General features: G+C 41.9%; 1 protein-coding gene across 1 annotated transcript in view; it reads left to right on the top strand.

Annotated features, from left to right (window-relative positions):
* The window catches only part of Bmcp (uncoupling protein Bmcp mitochondrial), a 336,863-nt gene that overhangs the window by 292,836 nt on the left and 19,283 nt on the right, over nt 1–24,744 (top strand). The window contains exon 8 of the mRNA XM_070103691.1: nt 6,663–6,770. Coding sequence (XP_069959792.1) covers nt 6,663–6,770 — 108 coding nt within the window. The remainder of the gene's footprint in view (nt 1–6,662; nt 6,771–24,744) is intronic.

Genomic DNA, 24,744 nt, shown 5'->3' with positions numbered 1-24,744 from the left:
AAACAAGCACCAAACACAATGAATTAATTGGGAAATGTTTGGAAGAGTGCGCAGGTTAGTGTTCGCTCAAGCATAAGCAAGGCCAGACTGGCTCATGACGTCTGCGCAGGGGATGTGGGCAGGCAGACATGTCTGGTACGCAATACTAAACATGGGGCACAGTACAAAGCTCGGTACAAAATTGAGCTGAAAAAAGCTGTCTAAACTCGAAGCGTACGATACTCAGGGCTTATGAAACTTGGGTTTCCATTGTATACAATACTCCCCTATATCCGCCGGTGATAAGGTCCAGGACCTGCCGTAGATGCCTGAAACTGCAGATAGGTTAATGTTGGGAGGTGAAGGATGTTAAGTTTTGGAGGGGTGTAGCAATGGAGGCTGGAAGCAACTAGGTGTGATGATGACCATGTGGGTGGCAGTATTGATGGCCCGGTGTGGGTGGTAGTGTGGCTGAATGGGTGAGTGTGCAGTTAGTGTGGGTAGTAATTAGGGTGGTTGGTGGCTACATGACTAGGAGTGTAGATGGCATGCTACTGTGTGGATTGTGAAAACATTCAAAAATTCTAAATTTTTATTTCTTTGTAAAGTTTATAATGTGTGGTTTACATGTACAAAATATGAAGTGCAAAGTAAACCACTAGCATACCTAGGCATTTCGGGCAGACAAATCCTAATTCTATATTGACACGGATTATGGAGTGCTACATTCTAATGCTCGTTATTTCACATTATTACAAAAGTTAGGTAATCAAAAATTTTATGATTTAATAAGATTTATAATAGTGAGGTAGCGAAAAACAAATAACAGTACGGCATTACAATCAGTGTAATTTAGTGATGGGAATGATTTTATTTCAGTATGCTACAATGTTTTACAATATCAAAAGTTCCTATATAAGCAGAGCATTACAGGCAAACTTAAGACTAACATAAGATAAAGAAGGTGATAACAGTTTTAGGAATTTTATGTTTACAGTCATATAGTGTTTGGAAGAATTACCATTAAGGAGAGTAAGTCTATTTTGTTTCAAATGTGTTCCTGACATTGAAGATAAGCATGTGTAGTTTTCACATAATTAGCTGATGTTGGGATGTGTTATGGAGAGGTGTTTTTTAACTGTAGTTTTGAAAATGTTGGCTGAGTTATTACATCTGGAAATTTTGGGCTCTTTTATGTACATTGAATTTTTGAAGAGATTTAGTTGGACACAGGGAATGTCAGAAATTTTTGTGCCTAGTATTATGTCTATGGATCCTGTTGCAGCTGTCAAGAAAATGTTTTAGTTAAGGATTAATATTTGACATTTTTGTTCTGTAGGTTGCACAATAGTAGGTGTGAATGTTTTGTATTATGAGTAGGTTTAGGTCTTTGAAGAGGGGGGGGGGGTGTTCTCTAGCATTGGATTGTGTGATAATTTGTACTGCAGCTTTTTGTTGAGTTACTATTGACTTTAGGTGGGTTGCTGTTGTTGATCCTGAGTCACAGATAGCATAAGTGAGGTAGGGATAGATCAGTGAATAGTATAGTGAGAGTAGGGCTGCTTGTCGTACATAGTAATGTATCTTTGAGAGGATCACAATTGTTTTGGATACTTTCTTTGTTACGCGTTGGATATGGATGTTGAATTTCTAGTTGCTGTCAAGGTGCAGACCCAGAAACTTTCCCTCATTATGTTTAGCAGTAAGAGTGTTACCATTCGTAATGTTCAGCTGGTTATCACCTGTTCTGCTCCCAAACATAATGTAGAAGGTCTTGGCAGTCTTCCAGGTCAATATTTTTACGAGCTCTTCATTAATAATAGTGTTGAGTGTGGCAAGATTAGGGTTGAGAGATGACAAAAGTTGTATTGTCAGCAAAGATAATAGGTCTAAGTTGTTGTGATACATTTGGAAAGTTGTTGATGTATAAGAGGAAGAGTAGGGGGCCAAGGACACTTCCCTGAGGTACCCCAGTGTCCAGAGGTCTTGTTGATGAAGATGTGACCTGAAGAGATATATATTAATATCTTTTAGGTAAGACTTGATGTATGTAAGTGCATGGCCTCTTATACTGTAATGATCAAGTTTGTGGAGTAGAATGGTGTGGTCTTCTGTATCAAAAGCTTTCCTTAGGTTGATAAAGAGTCCCATTGGATATTCATTTGTTTTGAGTGCTATGTAAAGCAGGTCTAGTAATTTTACAATTGCATCATTTGTGTTTTTGTTTCTCCTGAAGCCAAACTGACAGGGGTTGAGGATACTTTGTGATGTTATAAAGGAATATAATCTGTCTGATATTGGCCTGTAGTTGTTTACATTTATTTATTTATTTATTTATTTATTTATTTAAAAATTTGAGCACGCATACAGAGGTACAAAAAATACAGATAAGAGCAGCATGCCAAAGCCACTTATACTATGCATAGCATTACGGGCTGGCTTAAAGTTAACTTAAGATTAACTAAGCAATGATGACATCAGTGATAAAACTTTAATGTAAACAGATTACTATAAAGCACAAGTGAGTATTACAAAGACAGGTCATATGGTTGTTAAAGAGTGTTGCAATGATTGGTGATAGCACTTGTGACACTTTTTTGTATATAAAGGGTGGTAAGGTATTTAAATCTCCTGCCTTGTTTTTTAGCGTGTTGATAATAAGGGAGACTTCGTATGGGTTAGTCGGAGCTAGGAACAGTGTGTTCGGGTAGTTGCCCGTGAGGTAGTCATTTGGTGGGGTATCTGAGCTTGGGATTTTATTGGCAAGGTTTTGTCCTATAGTGGAGAAGAAGTCATTGAGTCTGTTTGCTGTTTCTGTTGGTGGGAGTTGGGGTTCATCTGATTTTGCTAATTTTATTTCGCTATTTCGTGATATCTTTTTTGTTCCTAGAATTTCTGATAGGGTTTTCCAGGTCTTTTTTATATCACCTCGTAAGTTGGATAATCTGTTCTCATAATACAATTTTTTTGCCCTTCTTATCAGGCTGGTTAGGATTGACGAGTAACGTTTTGTTTGGTCTCTGGTTATGTGACACATTCTGTACTGTTTTTCATATTGGTGTTTTGTATTTATGGATTTGAGAATGCTGGGTGTTAACCAGGGACTGTTCAGTCTCTTAGCTGTCATCTGTTTAGTTTTTTTAGGGCAGGGCTTGTTATAGAGGTATTGGGTCTTTTTTAGAAAATTATTAATACATTCGTCAATATCTGTATAGATTTCTAGCTCAGTGTGCCAGTCAATGTTTGCTACTGCTGTTGTGAAGTTATTAATGGCTGCCTCATTGTGAAGTCTGAAGGTGACTTTAGTAGTGTCTTGGGGTAATTTACCAAGAGTTGTTATGAGAAAAGTAGGGTAGTGGTCTGTGGTATTATCTGTAATTATGCCTGATTTTAAAGGGGATATGGTGTTGGTCCAGATGTGGTCAAGTAGGGAAACACTAGTCTCTGTAACTCTTGTAGGTTTTGTTACTGTTGGTAGCAACATACAGTTACTCATTGTGTTTGTGAATTCAGTGACGTGTGGGTCCTGGTCTTGCAGGAGATTTATATTGAAGTCACCTGAGAGTAGTAAGTGATCTTTGTTCATGCATACATCAGTTATCATACTTCCTAGGTTTTGACTAAATTGGCTAATGTTTGACTGTGGAACTCTGTAAATGTTTATCAATGTGAGAGGTTTTTGTAGGTATTTGGATTTGAATTTAGCTATTATATATTCCCCATGTTCATCCCTTGTGCAAGTATTAGTGATACATTCTAGTTGGTCTGAGTAGTATATGGCTGTGCCACCCCCTTGTTGGTCTGGCCTACAGTTGTGTATGGCTGTGTAACCAGGAATGGCATAGACATCTGTACTATCAGGCTTTAGCCAGGTTTCAGTTAGTGTAATGATGGACATATTGGCATGTAAGGAATTTAGTAATGCTATGAGGTCATCGTAATGCTTGCTTAAAGATCTGATATTGTAGTTAAAGATAGTTATGTTGTTGTTGGCACTGAGAAGTGCCTTTGATTGTTCTGCAGTGTAGTAATTACAGTAACTGTTTGATTCATTTAAGTCATTAAATAAGAGGTTGGTATCAGGATCAATGCTTGTAATCATAAGATTTGTAGTGAATCTATAGTTAGAATTAAGTATAAAACAAAGTAAGTAGTCTTAAGCTAAAAAATAGCACCTGAATTATTTAACAAATGTAAAATAATGAGCTAAGGTATTTTTTTTTTTTTTTTTTTTTTTTTTTTTTTTAAGCTAAAATAAAGGAGACAATATAAAAGGGACTAATACAAATAAAGTGATAATCAAATAATGGAGCTTGGGAATATGATAGTAGGTAGTACTATAAAGGTAATTCTTTAAAGTTAGAATTATAGTATAAAATAATAATATAAAAGGGACTAATGTAAGTTGTGGTGAACAATAAAGTGGTAATCAAATAAATGAGCTTTGGAATATAATGGCAAAATTGTGAACTTATTCTACTTTAGCACCTGAGAATAGCACCTTGATTATTTTAACAATTGTGAATGTATAAACTAGGGTAGTTATATAAAGCTAAAATAAAGGAGAAAATATATAAGGGACTAAAATTAAGTAATGGTAAACAAAGTTAAATGGACAGGTGGTCACTATGAAATAATATTGGTTTAGGAGTAAGATCTGATTTGTAATATTAAATAAATTGAGCAGTTTATTGCACAATAAAAGTAAAAAAAATGAGGTAGTTGGTACTAGCTAGCAAAAGATAGTTTTGGTACTTGCAAAAAAGTAATTGGAATATACACTAATTGCATACACAATGAAAAGTGACTAAAAAAACAAGTAGTGATAAACAAAATTAAATGGACAGGTAAGAATAATGAATATTATTAATTTGGAGTAAGATTTGACTTGTAGTTTAAAATTATGAGCATTGTGTATTGTGTATTGTGTAGCCTTTGCTATCTTGAGTAATGTCGGGAAAGTGCTGGTTTCTAGAGTAATGTGATAATGGGCAAAAGAGCATGAGCCACTCACTTGTGCAATAATGGTGGGACTTGAGCTAGATTTCCTGATTTATTTTTTAGTGGCTTAATAATTGTGGTAACTTCTGTGGGCTTGGCTGGTGCAAGATAGAAAAAGTTGGGAAGTTGCCATCCAGATAATCATTTGCTCGGGTATTGGTGCCTGGAATTTTACTGGCAAGATTTGATCCTATGGTTGAGAAGAAGTTATTTATGTTGTTAGCTGTATCAAAAAACTGTAGTTGTGGTTCATTCAGTTTAGTTAGGACAGTATCTGTTTTTTTTTTAGTTTGTGGGTGCCCAGGATTTGAGTATGTGTCTTCTAGGCTCTTTCATGGATCTTCCATGAGTGTCTTCCATGGGTAAGGTGTGGGAGTGGGGCTGTGGCTAGAAGTTGTGGGGAAGTGGTGAGTGAAAGCATAAGTGTTGCCATATCAAAAATAATTATTTTATTTTTCCCTCTATTTTTGGGTGAACTTTATGAAACTTTTAGTATTTACTTCAGACTGCCACCTTCTTACAATAATAAAAAAAAATAATTGAAATTGGTCTGTTAGTAAAATTTTCCCAGTTAAATCCTGCTCTCCATCTTAATATTTTTGAGCCATGGCAAACCATGGAAACCGGACCCATGGATATGGGTGGTTATACTGTTTTATTCTAAGATTACTGTATCAATTTAGTATTACTGTATAAAACTAGGAGTGGTATATAAATCTAGCTATAATGTATAAATCAATGCTGTTAAACCAATTTTGTAGATGAATGGTTCAGAGAACCGACACGTTGATAAATTAGACACATGTGCAACTCTTGGGTATCTTTATTGAGGAAACGTTTCGCCACACAGTGGCTTCATCAGTCCATACAAAGGAGAATCTTGAACAGGAGGAGAATGAGGTAATCAGTCCCTCAACCTTGAGTCGATGTGGTCAGTCCATCAATTTTGAATAAAATACGGCATATGAGCGGAGAAGGAGCTTATAAACCGTAGGCAGAAGAGGTGCAGCAGTTGTAGATGGTGTCACATTTGTTCAATGTGGAAGTAGGTCGTGCCCAAGGGTTAGGCAAGCGAAGAATTTCCAAGTATTAAGATCCCAAGAGTTGCACATGTATCTAATTTATTAACGTGTCTTTTTCTGAACCATTCATCTACAATCCTGTCAGACACTGCAACTTCTTGGGATCTTAATACTTGGAAATTCTTCGCTTGCCTAACCCTTGGGCACGACCTACTTCCACATTGAACAAATGTGACACCATCTACAACTGCTGCACCTCTTCTGCCTACGGTTTATAAGCTCCTTCTCCGCTCATATGCCGTATTTTATTCAAGATTGATGGACTGACCACATCGACTCAAAGTTGAGGGACTGATTACCTCATTCTCCTCCTGTTCTTCAAGATTCTCCTTTGTATGGGCTGATGAAGCCACTGTGTGGTGAAACGTTTCCTCAATAAAGATACCCAAGAGTTGCACGTGTCTAATTTATAAACCAATTTTTTTGCCCAAACTTTTTAATTCAGAAATTCTTTAGCTTGAACTCTTCATGTAAATGACATTAGATTCTTTATTCTGAACTGTCTATAATTTATACCTCTGTGCATGCATTATGTATTCCAATAAAAGGAATACTAGTGTACTCCATTTCTTAAAAATACTGATATGGCTTTATTTTCAGACAAGAGTGATGAATCAAAAAAAATTAAAGGCTCCAGCACAAGTTAGTGGTAATGGAGCTGTCTGTACTTCCAGGATTTATTCAAGTACTGTAGACTGTTTAGTACAGGTATGTAGGTGTGATTTACTACATGTTTCCCACCAAGGCAGGGTGAAATGAAAAAGAAGAAACACTTTCATCATTCATTCCATCACTGTCTTACTAGAGGTGCACCTACACTACAGTTAAAAAACTGCAACATATCTCCATCCCTCCTTCAGAGTGCAGGCACTGTACTTCTCACCTCCAGGGCTCGAGTCTTGCTAACTGGTTTCTCTGAATCTTTTCGTAGATGTTACTTTGCTCACACTCCAACAGCATGTCAAGTCATAAAAACCATTTGCCTCCACTCGCTCCTATTTTACATGCGCACACTTGCTGGAAGTCCAAGCCTCTCGAACTCAAACCCTTTACCCCATTCCTCCAACCTTTCCTAGGATGACCCCTACCCCACCTATCTTCTGCTATAGATTTATATGCCCTCAGTCATTCTATTTTGTTCCACCCTCTGTCTAAACCACCTCAACAACCCCTTGTCAGCCCTGTGGATAATGCTTTTAGAGCCCTGGACCTCCTTCAAATGACTCAAGAAATCGTAATGACACGATTGCAAACAAACCATACCCCCGGCCGGGATTGAACCCACGGTCATAGTCTCAAAACTCCAGCCCGTCGCGTTAGCCACTAGACCAGCTAGCCACAATAAGATTCATCCAACTAGGTATATTTCTACACCACCTTCAAATCTCTGAGCTACAGATTCTCTGCATTATAGTCACACCACACATTGCCCTCAGACATGACATTTCCACTGGCTCCAGCCTTCTCCTTGTTGCAACACTCACCACTCATGCTTCACGCCCATATAAGAGCATTGGTACTCTCATACATTCCTATCTTTGCTTCCATGGATAACATTCTTTGTTTCCACAGACTCCTTAGTGCACCACTCACTTTTTTCCCCTCATCAGTTTTACAATTCAATTCATCTTTCATAGGCCCATCTGCTGAACACATTCACTTCCTCCATACCATACCCTGGCCGGGATTGAACCTGCGGTCAGAGAGTCTCAAAAATCCAGCCCGTCGCGTTAGCCACTCCATACTCCCTCTCTCCAATCTGATATCCAGTCTTTCAATGCCTAAATTTTTGTTATCCTCATCACCTTACTCTTTCCTATGTTCACTTTTAATTTCCTTCTTTTACATGCCCTTCCAAACTCATTCACTAACCTCCACAAGTTCTCTTCAGAATCTCCGAAAAGCACAGTGTCATCATAAAAAGATTTTTAATCTTTTAATGCCACACCTCTCCCCAACACCCAAGCATTCACTTTTCTTATAACGTGTATGCATATGTAATTATTGTAGATGTGAGTATGTATGTATAATTTATTATAGGTATGTACAGTTGATTGTTGATAAAGACAGTTGTGTTTCTGAAAAAGCACCTTATAAAAAAAAAAAGTCTAAAATGAGCTGGAGAACAAATAGGGAAAATAGTCACGTTCATTATACTCGCAGAATAAAGTCGACCAAATATTTTTTAAAGCTTTGTAATTCATCAAAACTCAAAAATTCATTACATTATAGTTGTCATTGCTTGTTGATATGGAAGTGTGTGGAAAAGGTTGATGTGACCCTGTATAATACTTCTGCAAACATGACAAGGAACTATCACCTGCCTCTACCAAAATGACAATCACCTGCAGACATCAGTAAAAATATCATATACTATCAGCTATAAGACAAGATTTTTTACTTAGTAAATATGCCCAGAGTAATACCCACCATTAACCCTTTGACTGTTTCAGGGCCCTCTCTGAAACTGTCATTCTATGTCGCCAAATATTCGAAAAAAAAAAATTATTTTTTCTTATGAAAATGTTAGGAATATTTTTGTGAGTGTTTTAAGCCTAAAAAAATTTTTTTGCCATCAGTACTTACCGAGATATAGAGCCGCAAAGTTTGCAGAAAGTGACATGCGTACGGCAACAGCGGCGACTACCGCCCACCCGGTATTCTTTTATTTACTCTAATTCAAAGGTTTCTTGCATTTTTCAATATTTTTCTGTTCCAGGTAACTTATGTGGCCTGTGAGAGCAATGTAAGGTGCATTGTTCAAATATACACTCATTGTTTACAACACAATAACAGAACAAACTTTATCACTATTAGTTTGTGTATACACTTTGTTTACACAAACAAACAATACAAAACAATGTTTATTACTATTGTTCCATAATATATATACATATGTACAGTCACTAAACACGTTCCTAGAACTGCTGCAGCTTGTGGAACTCTTTGAAACATGGGTATATGCAGAGGGGCACTTCACACTCCTCACACATAAAATGAGTGTCTCTGCGTGTTTGTGGGCGTTTTGTGGTATACATACATACATAACACCTCTTCTGAGCATTTTTCTTGGCAGTAGTAGGAGGCAGTTGTATGGGGTAGTGATCACCAGGCCTGAAACGAGATGACGTGTGTGGGCGCTGGTCTATTGCAGGAGTTGCTCCTTGGTACTTTGCAATTATTTGTCTGATTACTGACAGGCAAAATTCACCATATTTTGGTGTTTTGTTGGTCTTCAACTTGTATATGTTATAAGCATTTAGCATAGAGATATCAACAAGATGGAAAAAAAGTTTTATATACCACTTATAACTCTTGCGTACACAGTCTGCAAACCCAATCTGCATGTCACATTTGTCCACTAAGCGCATATTGAGGTTGTAGTCCATGACAGCTGCAGGCTTTAGAATGGGTTCATTGGTCTCTCTGTTGTCCCTGCCACTGGGTACCATTTCATTTCTGTGAACTGATGTCAACAATGTGACATCACGTTTGTCATGCCACCGAAATGCCATGATGTCATTGGCAGCAAAGGCTTGCACCTCACCTCTGCGAGTGCCAGCGTCGAACCTTGGCATATGTTTACAATTACCACACACTGTGCCACACATGTCTGTCAAGTTCACTCGCAAGAAATCACTGAGTAAGGGGCTTGTGTACCAGTTATCAGTAAATAACATATGCCCCTTACCAAGATATGGTTCCATCATTGTTCGAACCACATCACCAGAGATACCCAATAACTTCATGGTATCTCTCAAAGTATTACTGCCAGTGTACACAATGATATCCAAAACTAGACCACTTCTGCAATCACACAGTACAAATAGCCTTATACCAAAGCGTTTCCTCTTGCTTGGTATATATTGCTTGAATGAGAGTCTTCCTTTGAATAAAATCAAGGACTCATCAATAACAAGCTTCCTGAAGGGATAAAAATACATGCAGCACTTTTGTTTCAGGTACATAAACACATTTCTGATCTTATATAACCTGTCGCTTCTGTCAGGCCTGGTTTTGTCTGAAAAGTGTAACATACGTAACAGTATCAGGAAATGATTGACACCTATAATGTCACTAAAACCTGGAGTTGAAATCAGGGGTTCTGTTGCCCAGTATGTGGTGACAGTGTGCTTATACACATGTGGCATAAGTATTATTGTGGCAAAAAACAGGTACATCTCTGCCACAGTTGTCTCCTTCCACTTCTGTAGCCGTGATTTTGGTGAGAGAATTGTATTTGCCATGGTGTAATCACAGTATGTGTTTGTTTCCCTGACAATGATGTCCATCAGGGGTTCATCGAAGAATAACTCAAAGCAGTCCAGTTCACTGCCATTGTTCCCAAGTGGACAAGATGGCTTTATTCCACTTTGTGTTTCATCAAAGTCATGGGGACTGGGAACAAACTCGTCACCGTCCTGCCAATCCCAGATGCGGTCTGGATATTGTACCGTGGTTGTGGTTGTGCAGGTTGTGGGAGTGTGGGGTAGGGTGAGGCTGGTTGTTGTGCAGAGTCAGCAGCGTGGGTAGTAGCGTGGCCCGCTGATGGTGCCACATGGGCCGTGCCACCCTCACTATCACCACCACTGCCTGCTCCATCACTCACATCATTCATACCCATCGTTACAATATCGTCATCTTCACTATCAGGTCGTGGTGTAGGGCCACGGGATGTGCTCCCAGAGTTTCTCCTTCCCCTTGGAACAACATATGAAACACTACCAGACCGCATGCTACGTCGTACATACTGCCGCTTCACTGGGGGATATTCACTCTCACTGTCACTAGAACTGCTTTCAATGACCTTGAAATCACTATCACTGCTAACATCTGGGTGTTGTACACGACCAAATAGTTTCCTCTTTCGTCCTGGTACAGGCGAACGTGAACAAGCCGGCCCAGCACCAGAGGTGGAAGGTTGTGGGTCATCTGGGTTTTCATCACTAATTACGTTATTCTGGGCACTTTTTCCGGTAACACTCACTTCAAAACCCTGGAATTCACTGTCACTGACATTTTCATCGCTGTTAGAGCTATCACTTGGGAACAAAAGACCTCCAATCCGCCGAGGAGTGAGGAACTTCTTACCAAGAGGCATGGTGAAAATGGACTAACAACATGGCGTTCCCACAATGCACCCCTGGGTCCCAGATTTTTTTTCACAGGGTGCACACCGACCACTGAGACCCATTCTCTCTCATGTAGGCCTACTAGGCCTTTCCCGCTTGATTTGAAGCCGCTAGAATTTGTGCGTATAAATACGTCAGAAACATTGGCTCGTAAGACGTATTTATACGTCGGAAACAGTCAAAGGGTTAATATGAACACAAGCTATCAAAAAAAAAAAAAAAAAAATGATAAAATCACTAGAAAACCATCAGCATGTACAGTAGGGCCCCGCCTTACGGCGTTCCGGTAATATGGCGATGTCAAATTATGACCAAAATTTGCTGTATGGCAAGCGGTCTTTCAAATTCAGCCTCTTCAAGGGGGGCTCCTTGGCGTGGTGAAGAGGCTCTTGGTCTGAGGAATTAGACCTATCGGTCTTCTTCCTCAGACCGAACCTAATTACCCCCCAATCTCCCCTCCCCTATCCCATCCTCCCCATCCTCCCCTTTTTCCTTTCCTCCTCCCCCTCCCCACCCCTCCCCTTTGCCCTTCCTCTTTTTGTCCTTTGGGATTTCTCCCACAGGCGCGCTAGTTCCTAGGTAGAGGAAAGGATACCGGGGTCCATCCCATTCCGTTGAGGTTCTTAGCGGTGGCGTAGTTTGCCGTGGAATCTGGATCGCCTGGGGATGTCCCGATCCCTCTTCGGTATCCCGGAGTAGCTTTGGGTGTCTTTCGGGCGACGAGTGTATCTCTGGAAGCCACCTTTCGGATTCCGGGGGTGGTGGCCGAAGGAGGTATGCTTTGTGGCGGATATCCGGCCGCCCTCTCTTTTGTCCACCGAGGTAGCTCGGCAGATGTGAGGTTGCTATCCCGGATTGTTAGTTTACTAGCATGATGGGTAGGGTATGGCACGGGTTCCATGCTGCATCTGCGCTACTTGCGGTGCTGAGGTCCTCTTGGGCGCGGAGGGAGATTTCTGGCCCTTTCATTCCTCCTAGGACCTATCCCTCCCTCTTTTTTTTATTTTTATTTTCTTTTCTTTCTTTTTTTTTCTTAAAAACAAAAAGAAAGAAGTAACCTAACCATGGCAGCCCTAGTCCATGAACCTGGTACCCCCGGGCCCCTTCTTGATACCGCACCCCGTTCTGACCCCGCCTCGTCTTTGGACCACTCTTCAGACATTCCTCATGCCTCTGTACCTATTGCCGGTGCTGTTTCCTCACCCGCTTCAGGTACTGAGGCCTCGACTGACTCCTTCGATTTATCAGACCTTCGCTCTCCTCTGACTATGCTTCCGGCCTCTCCCTCTACGGTGCGGCAATTTTCAAATCGCCGACCCGTTCCACGTCGGACCAACTCTGGTCCCACGCCTAAACGTCAACGACAATTACCTGCTGATGATACTTCTCCACCTTCACCTTCTCGTTCTTCTCAGAAACGATCGACACGTCCTTCACTACCTTTCCACGCTCAGTTTCAGACTGAACAGTGGACTAAATTCTTCACTTTACGACCAACTTCCTCTACTGCCTATCTTTCTGACCATAGTATTGGCAAGGCACTCCTACGCCATGTTGGTAAAGATATTTCTTTTCATGCTCTTAAGAGCGGTACACGCATCATTACCGTACAGAATGCTACCCAGGCTCGTGAGCTCTCTCGTCTTTCCCATATAGATACTGTTCCTGTCACCCTTGAAAAACATCATTCCCTCAATTCTTGTAGTGGTACCGTCATTCTGCCCCATACCATAGTTCAACAAAATTTCCAGACATGTGGCACCGACATTCTAGAACAGCTGGAACTCCAAGATCTCCCAATCCTCAAGGTAGACACTTACGTTCTTCCTGCCCGTGGGCGGAGACGATACCCTAGCAATGTGGCTCATTTAACTTTTGACAGCCGAGAACTCCCATCCTCAGTTTATATAGCAGGACATCGGTTACAAGTTCGAAAGGTGATCCCTACACCACAACAGTGTAGAAATTGCTGGCGATTTGGCCATCCAGCGAAATATTGCAGATCTATCGCTGAATGCCCAGTCTGTGGTGCCGATGACCATTCTAATACGTCTTGCAATCGATCTCCCTCTTGCCTTAACTGTCATGAGGCTCACCCTTCGTACTCTCGCCGTTGTCAGGTCTATTTAAACGAGCGGGAAATCCGTTACCTCAAAGAGACAGAAGGTCTCCCTTATGCCATGGCAGTTTCTCATCTCCGCCTCCAAGGGAGACTCCCACGTGTTTCTTATTCCCGTGTTTCAAAACGTCCCCCCACTTCTGGTATCCCATCTTCTACACCCACCTCTGTGGTTACCTCTCCCATAATCACTCCTGTATCTAATCCTTTTGCTGTCCTCGGCTCAGACGTCCCTACTTCAACGCCTCAGTCTAATCTCGCTTCTTCGAGTTCTCTCTTACAAGCCTCAGTATCGACGAGACCTCGTACGACACCTCCTCCCAATCGTCCCTCTACTTCTCAAAAGTCAAAAAAAGGTCCGGTAACACCTCCTACCCATCTTCCACCTCCTCATTTTACCCTCCCTGTCTCTGTCCCTAGTTCTTCCCCTCTCACTGGCTCAGTTACAAGTGCAGAGGTTCACCCTCCTCCTCGTAATGTACCTTCCTCCCCTGTTCCCTCCCAAGTTTCTTCCTCTTCTGCCACCTCCCAGGTTCCTGTCTCTTCTGTCCCCTGCCACGCTTCTCCAGTTCCCTCCACCCTTTCGCCCCCCCCTACCTTGGTACAGTCCAATACAGTTCCAATCTTTACTCATCCTCCCCCTACCATTCCCAATATTGTCTCCCATACGACATCTCTGAATTCCGAAACACTTGAAGCAATCTCTGAATATATTGCAGAGACCAAACCATCAATGGACACTGATCCACCTTCCGCTCTTTCTCTCTCCTCTGCTCCATCTGCGCAACTCCTTTCTTCACAGCGCACCGTTCCTTCGCTGCTTGAACATTTTCCACTGCCTCCGCATGTGGACTTTTCTAACCCTTCTAGTCCGTAGGAACCCTTACCTGCGGATTTCAAGTATCTTTATCATTGCCAATCATGGCCTTTTTACAGTGGAATATACACGGCCTCAGGGGTAATCGGGGTGAGCTTCAGATGTTACTCTCCCAGTTGGCCCCTGTTGGTGTTTGCTTACAGGAACCAAAATTACACTCTGCTGTTATTTCTCACATCTCAGGCTATAATTTATTGTATTCTTCAGATCCTTTTCCTGATGGGACCTTTAATGAAAGTGCCCTTCTTTTCCGCACTGATATTCCGTACCATCAGCTATTTGTTCATACTTCGCTGCATTACACAGCAGCCCGTATCCACTTACATAGGTGGTATACGCTCTGTTCTTTATATCTCTCTCCTCCTCGGGCATTATCTATTCCGGATTTTGCCTTCCTTGTTTCGTCATTACCGCCACCGATTCTGTTACTTGGTGATTTTAATGCCCACCATTTCCTCTGGGGGGGGTCTCACTGTGATTCCCGTGGAATTCAGTTAGAGGCTTTTCTTGCCACCCACCCCCTCCATGTTTTAAATACAGGTACTCACACCCATTTTGATCCTCGGACTCATACTCTCTCTTGCATCGATCTCTCAGTTTGCTCTTCCTCCGCCGCATTAGACTTCACTTGGTCTGTTCTCCCGGACTTACATGACAGTGATCATTTCCCAATCATTCTTACTTCCCCTTCATATTCGCCACCTCTTCGCACCCCACGCTGGCAATTTAATCGGGCAAATTGGAACCTTTACTCAAACCTGACTGTTTTTAAAGAGGTTCCTTCTTCGTCCTCCATCGATAAGCTTTTACACCTCTTCTCGTCCTCCGTTTTCACCGCAGCTTCTCATTCTATACCCCAAACTTCAGGCAGGCATTCTCAGAAATGCGTGCCTTGGTGGTCTCCTGCTTGTGCTCGTGCAGTACGTTTGAAACGCGCTGCATGGGGCAGGTACCGGTACAATAGAACCACAGAGCGACTCCTTGATTTTAAACAGAAGCGTGCAATCGCTCGCCGTGTCATCCGTGACGCTAAACGCACTTGCTGGCGAGATTATGTCTCCACCATCACCTCTGCTTCCTCTGAGTGCAGTCTGGAAAAAAGTACGAAAACTGAGTGGTAAATATTCTCCTGACCCGGCTCCTGTTCTGCGGGTTGCCGGTGTTGATATAGCAAACCCACTAGATGTTGCCAATGAAATTGGCAGTCATCTGGTCCGTATTTCTCAGGGACTCCATCTATGCCCCTCATTTCTTTCCTCAAAGTCTGCCAGAGAGTTAGCACCCTTGGACTTTTCTTCTCTCAGAGAAGAACAGTATAATGTGCCTTTTACACTTCAAGAACTGGAGGCAACACTCTCAGCTTGTCGATCATCGGCAGCTGGGCCCGACGACATTCATATTCGTATGCTACAACATTTACATCAGTCAGCCCTTGCAGTCCTATTACGCCTTTACAATCTTATTTGGTCACAAGGAGTTCTTCCACAGCTGTGGAAATCCGCCATTGTTCTCCCTTTCCGCAAACCAGGCACTATGGGACATGAAACCTCCCACTATCGTCCCATTGCTCTTACCAGTGCAGTTTGCAAAGTAATGGAACGCCTAGTAAATAGACGTTTAGTGTGGTATTTAGAGACACACAACAGTCTCTCCACTCGTCAATATGGCTTTCGTAAGGGACGTTCTACCATAGACCCCTTACTACGCTTGGATACGTATGTTCGTAATGCCTTTGCGAATAACCACTCAGTTATTGCCATATTTTTTGACCTTGAGAAGGCATATGACACAACTTGGAGGTATAATATTTTAGCCCAAGCCCACTCCTTAGGCCTTCGAGGCAATCTCCCATCCTTCCTTAAGAACTTTTTAACTGACAGGCATTTCCGTGTTCGGGTTAATAATGTGCTCTCCCCGGACTTTATCCAAGCTGAAGGTGTCCCCCAGGGATGTGTTCTGAGCACAACACTTTTTCTCCTTGCTATTAATGATATGGCCTCTAGTCTTCCATCAAATATTTGGTCATCACTCTATGTTGATGACTTTGCTATTGCCTGTGCAGGCGCTGACTGTCACCTCCTTACAGTTTCTCTCCAACATGCAGTCGACCGTGTTTCCAATTGGGCCACCACACGTGGGTTTAAATTTTCCAGCACTAAAACCCACCAAATCACTTTCACTAGACGCTCTGTCATCTCCGATCATCCTTTGTACCTCTATGGCTCCCGTATCCCTGAACGTGATACAGTCAAGTTTCTGGGCCTTCTCTTTGATCGTAGGTTATCCTGGAAACCTCACATTACCTCTCTGAAGGCAACTTGTCACAGCCGGCTGAACCTTCTTAAAACCCTTGCTCATCTTTCGTGGGGAGCTGATCGTCGAACCCTCCTTCGCCTACATTCCACCCTTATTTTATCGAAACTTGATTATGGTGACCAGATCTATTCAGCGGCATCTCCTGCTACTCTCTCTAGCCTTAACCCCATTCATCACCAAGGATTACGTTTAAGCCTTGGTGCTTTCCGCTCTTCCCCTGTCGAGAGCCTCTATGCAGAAGCGAATGTTCCATCCTTATCCGATCGCCGTGATGCCCATTGCCTGCGCTACTATGTACGCTCTCATGATCTCCGCAATCCTTCCATTTATAGAATGGTCACTGATATTAGTAGACATTCTTTATTTGTTCGACGCCCCTGTTTACTCCGTCCCTTCTCTCTTCGCCTTCATTCGCTCTTGTCTTCTCTTCAACTACCACCTTTCTATGTACATGTAGCATCTCACTTTTCCCTACCCCCCTGGGAAGTTCCAGCTGTTCGAGTCTGTTCTTTCTCACTCCCTTGCTCGAAAGCCCAACTGTCTACGGTCGCTTCCCGCTCTCTTTTTCTTGACCACTTTCACTCTCATTCTCATGCCATTGCTGTGTACACAGATGGCTCTAAGTCTTCTGACGGCGTAGGATTCACAGCAGTGTTTCCGGACAGCGTCGTACAAGGGCATTTACTATCTTCGGCTAGTATTTTTACTGCTGAATTATATGCCATCCTTACAGCACTTATCCGTATTGCATCTATGCCTGTGTCATCTTTTGTGGTTGTCTCAGACTCCCTTAGTGCTTTACAGGCTATACAAAAATTTGATACACCTCACCCCTTAGTCCTCCGTATCCAACTTTGGCTACGCCGCATCTTTACCAAGCATAAAGATATTGTTTTTTGTTGGGTCCCTGGTCATGTTGACGTACAGGGCAATGAACAGGCAGACACTGCTGCGCGGTCAGCAGTACATGACCTACCAGTTTCTTATAGAGGTATTCCATTTACGGACTATTTTGCTGCAATATCTTCCCACCTTCACACCCGTTGGCAACAACGTTGGTCTACTATGCTCGGCAACAAACTTCAGTCTATTAAACCGAGTATAGGTCACTGGCCGTCTTCTTATCACCAATGTCGAGGTTGGGAGACTACTCTCTCCCGTCTTCGCATTGGCCATACTCGTCTTACTCATGGATATCTCATGGAGAGGCGTCTTGCTCCTCTCTGTGAGAATTGCCAAGCTCCATTATCAGTCAGCCACATTCTGTTGGACTGCCCACTTTATCAACGAGCACGCAGAATTTACCTCTGTCGTCGTCTTCGCTCCGCTGCTCTCTCTTTACCTTCCCTTCTCGCTGATGGACCCACCTTTCATCCGGACTCTCTCATTGACTTTTTGACAACGACTGACTGACTTCACAAATTCTGATACCTTCAGCCCTTTCTACTTCAATCTCTTGCTACCTTCTACCCCCGTACTATCCCCTGCCCCGCTGTTTTCTGTAACCTGCTGATCATCCCCCCTCCCTTCTGCCATCCAATTCCCTTGCTTCCTTCCCTACCCTGCAGCGCTGTATAGCCCTTGTGGCTTAGCGCTTCTTTTTGATTATAATAATAATAATTTCAAATTCAGGGTGCTCCACCCGGTTTGTTTACGTTCTCCATGACCACAACTATTATGTCTGGAAACTTTCCAAAATTTCAAGTGTTTTACAGTTATTGCATATTTTATATGTTCTTTCTTTCAACACACTGGCTGTATCCCACCAAGGCAGGGTGGCCCAAAAAGAAAAACGATAGTTTCTCTTAAATGTAGTAATTTATATGGGAGAAGGGGTTACTAGCCCCTTGCTCCTGGCATTTTAGTCGCCTCTTACAACACGCATGGCTTACGGAGGAAGAATTCTGTTCCACTTCCCCATGGAGATAAGAGGAAATAAGCAAGAACTAGAAAGAAAATAGAAGAATACCTAGAGGGGTGTGTGTATATATATGCTTTTACATGTATGTGTAGTGTGACCTAAGTGCAAGTAGAAGTAACAAGACATACCTGAAATCTTGCATGTTTATGAGACAGACAAAAGACACCAGCAATCCTACCATCATGTAAAACAATTACAGGTTTTCGTTGTACACTCACTTGGCAGGACGGTAGTACCTCCCTGGGCGGTTGCTGTTTACCAACCTACTACCTAGGTATTTTATATGTACTCTGATAATTATACTTATGTGTACCTGTACCTAAATATACTTACACACTGTGCTGGTGTGCAGGTACACATTAAAATCGCTAAATCTCTCTACTCATGACGCCAATAGTATGTAATAATCATCACTTTTGGGCATATTAAATATCTTATTTTACATTAATATAGACATTTTCATTAATCAATCTATGATATTTTCCTCAAAATTATATAAGAAACATGTTACATAGCATATAAACATGATACACTCACAGAATAAAAATTGACGTAAATATGAGATTTGTTTACAAAGCAGCTGTGTAGGTAGTGTTGGAAGAACTACGTTTTCTCTAGTCAAACGCTGTGGGATAACTGTAGAAAAATATTCCTTTCGTATGCCTTCACTCTATATATAGCAATTCATGACCCTTGTGGGTTTAGCACTTTTTTATGATGATCATAGTAATATCATCATCATCATTCACTCTAAAAATGGTGTGTTGCATGAGAATGGGAGTGTTGCTGTTTGTTTATTCTGTACTAGCTTGTACAACTTGTACACAGTGTAAGAGTATTTGTATTGTGAGGTACAGTGGACCCTTGTTTTTTGTAACTAATCCATTCCAGAGAGTGTGACTATTATCGAAATTGACGATATGCGAATCCATTTTCCCCATAAGAAATAATGTAAATCCAATTAATTCATTCCAGACACCCAGAAGTATCAACAATTTTTTTTTTTTACCTTAAAGATAGATTTACATGCAGAAAAGAATGAACATTCAACATGACAGTTACCTTCATTGAAGGCTGTTGTTGATGAATGGAAGACAGGGAGGAGGAAAGAGGGAAGAGAGATTATTGTTTGGAAGGGAAATCCTCCTCCATAAGAACTCTAGGTCACTTCAGGGGTCACTTCCTTAGCTTAAATATAGATTTACATGCAGAAAAGAATGCCAAATAAATGTAAAGCACTAATAAAAGGTATAAATGAACATTTAACATCACACTTACCTTTATTGAAGACTCTTGTCGATGTATGGCAGATGGGGCAGAGGGAGGGGAAGCGAGTTTATTGTTGGAGAATATGACACTAATATCAATTCTACATCTTATTTATCTATCACAATTCAACTAATATGACATAATAAACAATATTAATAACATAGAAACATGGAATATACTCTAGAATGAATAAAATAGTCATTATGAATGTCACAAGAGGTGTTCTGTTTTTATTGTTGGGTGTATAAGGGCCACTGTGAGCATAAGCCGTCCATAATGGTGGTGAAGCAGCAGCTGAGGCGGCGGTGTTTTCTGTAGCCCTATATAAATCCAGCAACATTGGAGGAGTTAGTAGAATCGCTGAATCACTGAAGAAGGCACCCTCTACCACCATCACAATCACTACCACCCTCTACTATCACAACTGCTACCACCCTCTAGCACTATCACAACTGCTACCACCCTCTACCACTATCACAACTGCTACCACTACTACCACCACTTTTGTATTTTTCTACAATTTTTTTCTTAAATTGTGTGTTTCTCACATTCTTTACCAAAGGGCTGGCACTAGAAGCTTTCTTTGGAGCCATGGTGACTTAGTTGCAAGCAATAAAAGGGAATATTATGAAATGTATTGTATGAACTCATGGGATCATCCTCATTCACCGATAAACAATGTCACACTGGCTGGGAATGGAGTGTGAGGCAGCTCGGGGCCATGTGGACGTGTCCCAGACGAACGACTATTTGCGAGTCAAACAATGATTTGCGAGTCAATGTTTTGCTGAAAAAATGTTACGAATTTTGAAAATTACGACTTTTGAGCCTTACGAAAAACGAGGGTCCACTGTAATTATTATAATAAAAAAATTATTGTGAGATAAAAGTTTTACAAACTTTTACAAATGTATGTGAATGAACTAAAAGCAGACACACACTAACCCTTTCAGGGTTTCTGACGTACTAGTACGGCTTGTATGAGAGTATAGTTTTACCAATGCTCTTATATGGGTGTGAAGCATGGGTGATGAATGTTGCAGCGAGGAGAAGGCTGGAGGCAGTGGAGATGTCATGTCTGAGGGCAATGTGTGGTGTGAATATAATGCAGAGAATTCGTAGTTTGGAAGTTAGGAGGAGGTGCGGGATTACCAAAACTGTTGTCCAGAGGGCTGAGGAAGGGTTGTTGAGGTGGTTCGGACATGTAGAGAGAATGGAGCGAAACAGAGTGACTTCAAGAGTGTATCAGTCTGTAGTGGAAGGAAGGCGGGGTAGGGGTCGGCCTAGGAAAGGTTGGAGGGAGGGGGTAAAGGAGGTTTTGTGTGCGAGGGGCTTGGACTTCCAGCAGGCATGCGTGAGCGTGTTTGCTAGGAGTGAATGGAGACAAATGGTTTTTAATGCTTGACGTGCTGTTGGAGTGTGAGCAAAGTAACATTTATGAAGGGGTTCAGGGAAACCGGCAGGCCGGACTTGAGTCCTGGAGATGGGAAGTACAGTGCCTGCACTCTGAAGGAGGGGTGTTAATGTTGCAGTTTAAAAACTGTAGTGTAAAGCACCCTTCTGGCAAGACAGTGATGGAGTGAATGATGGTGAAAGTTTTTCTTTTTCGGGCCACCCTGCCTTGGTGGGAATCGGCCATTGTGATAATAAAAAAAATAATAAAAATAGTACGGCTTACACACCAGGGTTATTGACGTACTAGAACGCCTAAATTCTAGCACCTTCAAATCTAGCGAGAGAAAGCTGGTAGGCCTACATATGAAAGAATGGGTCTATGTGGTCAGTGTGCGCAGTATAAAAAAAAAATCCTGCAGCACAGTGCGTAATGAGAAAAAAAAAAACTTTGACCGTGTTTTTGGATTAAAACAGCAACCTAGCACTGTATTTTCGTACGGTATTTATGGTTGTATTCTAATTTTCCTGGTCTCATTTTATAGAATGGAAGACGTATTACAGAAATTGAGATGATTTTGATTGGTTTCAAAATGAAAAGTACTTTGTAATTGAGCTCAAAGTACTAGTAGAAATGTTTGATTTTTACCAAACTTCAAAAGTAAACAAATCATGCTAAGCGTCCAATACACGTCTACTGGTGAGTCTGATATTCTTTCATAAGTGCGCTGATATTATTTATACCATTTCTACACTAATGCAGTAGTCTTCATAACAGTTAATCTTTCGTTTTTTGTAAGAATAAAAATTCAAAGTGGAAAGCCAAAGAAATATAAAAGGGGCCTGGGGATGTGACTAACAAACATAGAACTTGTTATTTTAGTGCCAGGAATGTCTGTCTTGTTTATTCTGGACCCTACTTGGAAATTGGCATCTTCTGAAATTTGTGTGAAATTGGCAAAATTGCCAATTTCTAACCACTTTATTGGATAGTTGAAATTGGTAAATGGGTGGTTTCTTGTACTCATTTGATAGAAAAAATGGAATTCTAGCGAAATAAATATGATTTTTGTCGATTAGTACACAGGAATTGGCCGAAAATAGGGCTCAAAGTGGGCGAAATCGCTGATGTGTAAAAATTGCTGAGACCACTAACTTCACGAGAGCATAATTTTGTAAGTTTTCCATCAAATTTCATACTTTTGGTGTCATTATGATCGGGAAAATATTCTCTATCATTTCATGAGAAAAAATAATTTTTTTTTCCGAAAAATTTTCGACCCTGAGAACGAGTTTAGGAGAGGGCCTCTTGACCCTGAAAGGGTTAATACGCATTTATTTCGCCTGGCAAAGTGATCGCTCATTACCTGTTCAGTTTGTGTTCTTACATTGTCTGAACTCTGTATCTTATTCTCTTTCTCGTTTACTCTTTTGTTAACTAGTTGGCTCTCGTTGATGATGGCATCTAAGCTTAGCTGTGATAAAAAGAGGTGTCGTAAGCCTCTTTCTTTAAGTGTCAAGTTAGAGGATGAGGGTGTGCCATTCTGATTTTATTCAATAAACACCAGGCCACTTACCTCTCACACATTAATATTAATATTTTAAGGTAAGTAATAAGTGTTCTCTGTGTGTATCTTACCTTTTATTGTGTTTTTAATGCCTATTTCTATTGCTAACTTAATATAAGTTAGTGTAAACTTGTTGTCTGGCATTTATTGCATATTTTATATGTGCTCTGATATGGACCTGTGTGGTAGCCGTGCGGAGGGATAACATTGTTTTCTCTGGTCAGGCACCAGAGAAAACGTGTATGAATCTGTGTTTGGCCCAGCCACTCCCCCACTCATGTTATATTTGGTTTGCTCTCATTGTAACACTGATTATTCAAACGAAAGGAAGCAAAGGATATATAAATTTTAGAGTCCCTCTCAATTTGTATGACATTGTCTCCAGTATCCTCCCATTTTGGCCTTGATAAATCAAAGAATATAAAAACACTGCATGTATTGATTGGTATGCAAGTAAAAATGTCTAATCACTTTCGTTGGTTTTCCCAAGACTTCTCCTCTTCAAGGGGGGCTCCTTGGCGTGGTGAAGAGGCTCTTGGTCTGAGGAATTAGACCTATCGGTCTTCTTCCTCAGACCGAACCTAATTACCCCCCAATCTCCCCTCCCCTATCCCATCCTCCCCATCCTCCCCTTTTTCCTTTCCTCCTCCTCCTCCCCACTCCTCCCTTTTGCCCTTCCTCTTTTTGTCCTTTGGGATTTCTCCCACAGGCGCGCTAGTTCCTAGGTGGGGGAAAGGACACCGGGGTCCATCCCATTCCGTTGAGGTTTCTTGGCGGTGGCGTAGTTTGCCGTGGAATCTGGATTGCCTAGGGATGTCCCGATCCCTCTCCGGTATCCCGGAGTAGCTTTGGGTGTCTTTTGGGCGACGGGTGTATCTCTGGAAGCCACCTTTCGGATTCCGGGGGTGGTGGCTGAAGGAGGTATGCTTTGTGGCGGATATCCGGCCGCCCTCTCTTTTGTCCACCGAGGTAGCTCGGCAGATGTGAGGTTGCTATCCCAGATTGCTGGTTTACTGGCATGAAGGGTAGGGTATGGCACGGGTTCCATGCTGCATCTGCGCTACTAGCGGTGTCGAGTCCTCTTGGGCGCGGAGGGAGATTTCTGGCCCTTTCATTCCTCCTAGGAACTATCCCTCCCCGGTCCCCCCTTTTTTTTTTTCTTTTTTTTATTTTTATTTTCTTTTCTTCTTTCTTTTTTTTTCTTAAAAACAAAAAGAAAGAAGTAACCTAACCATGGCAGCCCTAGTCCATGAACCTGGTACCCCCGGGCCCCTTCTTGATACCGCACCCCGTTCTGACCCCGCCTCGTCTTTGGACCACTCTTCAGACATTCCTCATGCCTCTGTACCTATTGCCGGTGCTGTTTCCTCACCCGCTTCAGGTACTGAGGCCTCGACTGACTCCTTCGATTTATCAGACCTTCGCTCTCCTCTGACTATGCTTCCGGCCTCTCCCTCTACGGTGCGGCAATTTTCAAATCGCCGACCCGTTCCACGTCGGACCAACTCTGGTCCCACGCCTAAACGTCAACGACAATTACCTGCTGATGATACTTCTCCACCTTCACCTTCTCGTTCTTCTCAGAAACGATCGACACGTCCTTCACTACCTTTCCACGCTCAGTTTCAGACTGAACAGTGGACTAAATTCTTCACTTTACGACCAACTTCCTCTACTGCCTATCTTTCTGACCATAGTATTGGCAAGGCACTCCTACGCCATGTTGGTAAAGATATTTCTTTTCATGCTCTTAAGAGCGGTACGCGCATCATTACCGTACAGAATGCTACCCAGGCTCGTGAGCTCTCTCGTCTTTCCCATATAGATACTGTTCCTGTCACCCTTGAAAAACATCATTCCCTCAATTCTTGTAGTGGTACCGTTATTCTGCCCCATACCATAGTTCAACAAAATTTCCAGACATGTGGCACCGACATTCTAGAACAGCTGGAACTCCAAGATCTCCCAATCCTCAAGGTAGACACTTACGTTCTTCCTGCCCGTGGGCGGAGACGATACCCTAGCAATGTGGCTCGTTTAACTTTTGACAGCCGAGAACTCCCATCCTCCGTTTATATAGCAGGACAT

This window comes from Cherax quadricarinatus, chromosome 86, assembly GCF_038502225.1.
Source record: "Cherax quadricarinatus isolate ZL_2023a chromosome 86, ASM3850222v1, whole genome shotgun sequence".
Taxonomy (NCBI): domain Eukaryota; kingdom Metazoa; phylum Arthropoda; class Malacostraca; order Decapoda; family Parastacidae; genus Cherax; species Cherax quadricarinatus.
Note: the sequence above shows the minus strand (reverse complement) of the source record. Positions and strands in the feature narration are given on the sequence as shown.